This window comes from Propithecus coquereli, unplaced genomic scaffold (assembly GCF_000956105.1).
Source record: "Propithecus coquereli isolate 6110/MARCELLA unplaced genomic scaffold, Pcoq_1.0 Scaffold38, whole genome shotgun sequence".
NCBI lineage: Eukaryota > Metazoa > Chordata > Mammalia > Primates > Indriidae > Propithecus > Propithecus coquereli.
The window spans coordinates 7050923-7055431 of record NW_012149507.1 but is presented as its reverse complement, the minus strand read 5'-3'; the positions used below and the strand labels follow the sequence as shown (position 1 = coordinate 7055431).

The 4509-nt window shown below is 33.4% G+C and overlaps 1 protein-coding gene across 1 annotated transcript in view; it reads left to right on the top strand.

Annotated features, from left to right (window-relative positions):
• The window catches only part of ROCK1 (Rho-associated, coiled-coil containing protein kinase 1), a 182152-nt gene extending 177864 nt beyond the window's left edge, over positions 1–4288 (top strand). Inside the window, exons 30-32 of the mRNA XM_012652083.1 lie at positions 74–335; positions 1491–1698; positions 2836–4288. Coding sequence (XP_012507537.1) covers positions 74–335; positions 1491–1698; positions 2836–2839 — 474 coding nt within the window. The 3' untranslated portion in view covers positions 2840–4288. The remainder of the gene's footprint in view (positions 1–73; positions 336–1490; positions 1699–2835) is intronic.
• The last annotated feature ends 221 nt before the right edge of the window (positions 4289–4509 follow it).

Sequence of the window (4509 nt, the reverse complement as noted above, 5' to 3'; positions counted from 1 at the left end):
TTTATATTTGAAATTTTTATGTACAGATTTAAGAGCTTTTTTATCTTCTTCCTTTCACCATTCCTGAATGCAGATACTATATGCAAATGAAGGTGAATGTAGAAAAGATGTAGAGATGGAACCAGTACAACAAGCTGAGAAAACTAATTTCCAAAATCACAAAGGCCATGAGTTCATTCCTACCCTTTACCACTTTCCCGCCAATTGTGAGGCCTGTGCCAAACCTCTCTGGCATGTTTTTAAGCCACCACCAGCCCTAGAGTGTCGAAGATGCCATGTTAAGTGCCACAGAGATCACTTAGATAAGAAAGAAGACTTAATTTCTCCATGTAAAGGTAAGGAATAATGATTATTTTTACAACTTACACTTAGTTTTAAGTCCCAGTGAAATAATTTCAAGTGTAATCATCTATACCAAGTTGAAAACAGGTTATAAGAAATAATATTTTGGGGCCGGTACAGTGCCTCATGCTGTAATCCTAGCACTCTTGGAGGCCGAGGCGGGAGGATTGCTTGAGGTCAGGAGTTTCAGACCAGCCTGAGCAAAATCAGACCCCATCTCTACTAAAAATAGAAAAAATTAGCCAGGCATTCTAGTGTGCGCCTGAAGTCCCAGCTACTTGGGGGGCTAAGGCAGGAGGATCCTTGAGCCCAGGAGTTTGAGGTTACTGTGAGCTAGGCTGATGCCACAGCACTCTAGCCTGGGCAAACAGAATGAGATTCTGTCTCAAAAAAATATATATATTTTGGGCCATCACAGCGGCTTTTACCTGTAATTCCAGTGATTTGGGAGGCTGAGGTGGGAGGATCACTTGAGGTCAGAAGTTCAAGGTTACAGTGTTCTATGATCACACCATTGCACTCCAGCATGGGCAACAAAATGAAACCCTTACTCATTAAAAAAAAACAGAGAAAAGAAGTAATATTTTGATACTGGTGAAGCAATATGCATCTGTTATTTCACAACTGCAGATTTAGCTTTGAACATAATGTTTTTAAAGAGAATCATCCCCTTGTAAAAAAAAAAAAAATGCCACTAAGAAATTATTCTAAGTTGGAGAGAAGAGTTGTAGGTAAGCTCCAGTGTATTCCCCCCTTGAGTTTTTACCTCCTGCATGTTTTCCTTTTTTGTTTGGCTTTCACTGCCTGGACTAGCATGCTATATCATAGATAAATGTCTTCTAGATTATAGAGGTAACTTGAAGAATACACTGTAGCTATTTTAGGATAAGAAATTTATGTTCTTTAAATACATTTATCTGTCTTATGCCTTTTTCTTTTGTATTTCTGATTTTTCTTTATTTCTCTCTTTAGTTTATGACTACTGTTTTCTTTTAAAATTTCAGTCTTAATTAGGGAGAGATACTGTCGAAGCTTATTAAGCATAATAAAACTTTTATAACTTTAAGAACTTGAAAAATTGTACATTTGCTAGAGTTTTTTAAAATATTATATGACTTTAATTGTGCTTTTTTTTCCCCTTAACATAGTAAGTTATGATGTAACATCGGCAAGAGATATGCTGCTATTAGCATGTTCTCAGGATGAACAGAAAAAATGGGTAACTCACTTAGTAAAGAAAATCCCTAAGAATCCACCATCTGGTTTTGTTCGTGCCTCCCCTCGAACTCTTTCTACAAGATCCACTGCAAATCAGTCTTTCCGGAAAGTGGTGAAAAATACATCTGGAAAAACTAGGTAAGGATTGAGTTGTTATTAACAATGTGAAAATGATTGGATAACATCTATTAAAATCAGAAATCTAATCGTTCTTTTTACCAAAGAGGACATCATTTGTAGCTTGGTTTTTACATGTGACTTCATAAATTAGTTAAACCAATTCCCATTAGAAATTAATAATACTACTAAATATAATGTGATATTGATTTAGTTCAATGTTGAATTTTATTGTCATAAGTTGGTATAAATGCCATATATTTAGCTGTTAATATTTTAACCAACTTTTAGTTAGTCTTTTTTAATGCAAATAGATTCACAAAACTTTGATTATATTTTCTTTATTTTAACTTTATTTTTAACTATGTTGGCATAGTTTTTCTAGAAAAATCAAAATTATTTATATTATCAGTGACTATATTATTACAAATAAACTTCCTAGTTAAGTCCTTTTTGAGGGAGGGGATAACTTTTTGATGGAATTTTTTCCAGAAATATATGCTATGATACATAATTACAACTAAACCCTTTCTTGGAGAGAATTTATAAACTCTCATTAAGTTCTCGTTTTACATATGACTAAATGAGGCTCAGAGAAATTAAGCAGTTTGCACAAGATCACACAGATTAAGGGGGCTACTGGAATGTAGAAGCTGAGACCTAACACTGATTTACCTCTTTGCTAATGTCACCCACATCTTTCAAGCACCTTAAAACCATCTTAAACTCATCCCCTTTTTTCATTCCCTATTGTCACTAACCAAGTCTAATTCTTGGAAGTGACTCCTATCCTTTCCTTCTTCTGTAGTCCTCAGCCACCGTACTGCTTTGGTGTGTTATCACCTCACTCATGATTTAATTGTGTAGAATGCTCTTTCAGCTTTCCCCTGGGCATAGGGTATAAGCTGGATCTAAAATGATTTAAAGTAGGATAATAGATGAGTAAGAAAATGTGTTTGAAAAAGAGTAGAAACAAAAAAGAGCTAATACTAAGTATATTTTTCCTTTTCCCTGTTTTCCAAATTTTGTGTAATTTTTAGTTATTGTATATAAAGGTAATACACATTTACCTTTCCTTTCCATTTTTGTTTCTTATATTTTTAAACCGAGTGCATTTCTTGAATTAACAGTTTTTTTCTCTTTTTATTCTCCCAACAGTTAACCATGCGACCTAGTGTCTTGTGGAATCGTGTGGGATGCTACCTGAAAAACCAGGCTTCTTTAACCATGCAGATCAGACAGGCTATTTCTTTGACACAAATATCACAGGCTTCAGGGTTAAGATTGCTGTTATTCTGTCCTTGCTTTGGCACAACACACTGAGAGTTTTTTTTTTTAATTGCGGGTTTGCCTACAGGTAGATTAGATTAATTATTACTATGTAATGCAAGTACAATTGGGGGGAAGCTTAGGTAGATATATTTTTTTAAAAAGGTGTTGCCTTTTTGAATTTCTAAGAAAATGCCTGTCAATCGTGATAGAACAGAGTTTTCCTCATACGAGTGAGAGGAAGGGACTTTCACTTTCAAGTGGAATGGCCATCACTATCAAGATCAGCTCATGGAAGGAGTAATGAAAATATCTCAAAATGAGACAAATTGAAGTTTTTTTTTTAATGACTTAAGTTTCTGTGCTCTTGCAAGACTATACAAAATTATTTTAGGAAAGCAGTGACATCACTTGAACTTCAGTGCCCTCACTGTAGAATTTAAAAGCCTTACTGTTGATTGCCCATGGTGGACTTGATGGAGAAATTAAGTATCTTACATTATGCTTTACAAAATACTGTGTATGTTTCAGCAAGTTGGGGGAGTGGGAGAAGACAAAAAAAATTACATTTAATCTATGCATTTTTGCCAAGCCATATTGAGTTATTTTACTACTAGAGACATTAGGAACTAACTGTACAAAAGAACCAAGTTTAAAAGCATTTTGTGGGGTACATCATTTCTGTAATTGTATAATGTATTTCTTTGTGGTTTTTAAGTGATAAAGACATTAAGTTAACAAACATATAAGAAATGTATGCACTGTTTGAAATGTAAATTATTCTTAGAACACTTTCAATGGGAATTGCATTGCCCTTTTAGTGCCTTAATTTGAGAGAATTATTTTACTGCCATGAGTAAGTATAGAAATTTCTAAAAACATATTTTCAAAAAATTATGTGTGTCCGTGGGTTTTCATTGATAATTGGTTTAATTTAAAATATTTAGAAGTTTGTTGGACTTTCATAAATTGAGTACAATCTTTGCATCAAACTACCTGCTATAATGACTTTATAAAACTATCAGCAAAAAAATGTAGAAGGTTGCACCAATATAAAAAGAAAATTATGGCAATACATTTGTGATGTTTTCCAGTTAACATAGGAATTATCAGATAAATACTGTTAAACTCTTGTCCAGTAACAAGAGTTGATTCATATGGCAGTATGATTTATTGTTTTTTTTTTAACCAAATACCTCCTCAGTAATTTATAATGGCTTTGCAGTAATGTGTATCAAATAAGAAGCACTGGAAAACTGATCGTCTCTAGGATGACATGCATGTTTCAAGTGGTATTGAAAGCCGCACTGATGGATATGTAATAATAAACATATCTATTATTAATATGCTAATGACTCTGTGCTCATTTAATGAGAAATAAAAGTAATTTATGGATGGATATTTTTAATGATTGCTATGGTGTTTTCTCATGGCTGTGAAATGAATAGAAAGCATACTAAAAATTAGTCTCTAATTGTATACAAATGTTTGTTAAATTCCATGACTAGATTAAAGTATATTTTTAAAAGATAAAACCTGGTCTTGGGCTCTAAAACAAGAGTG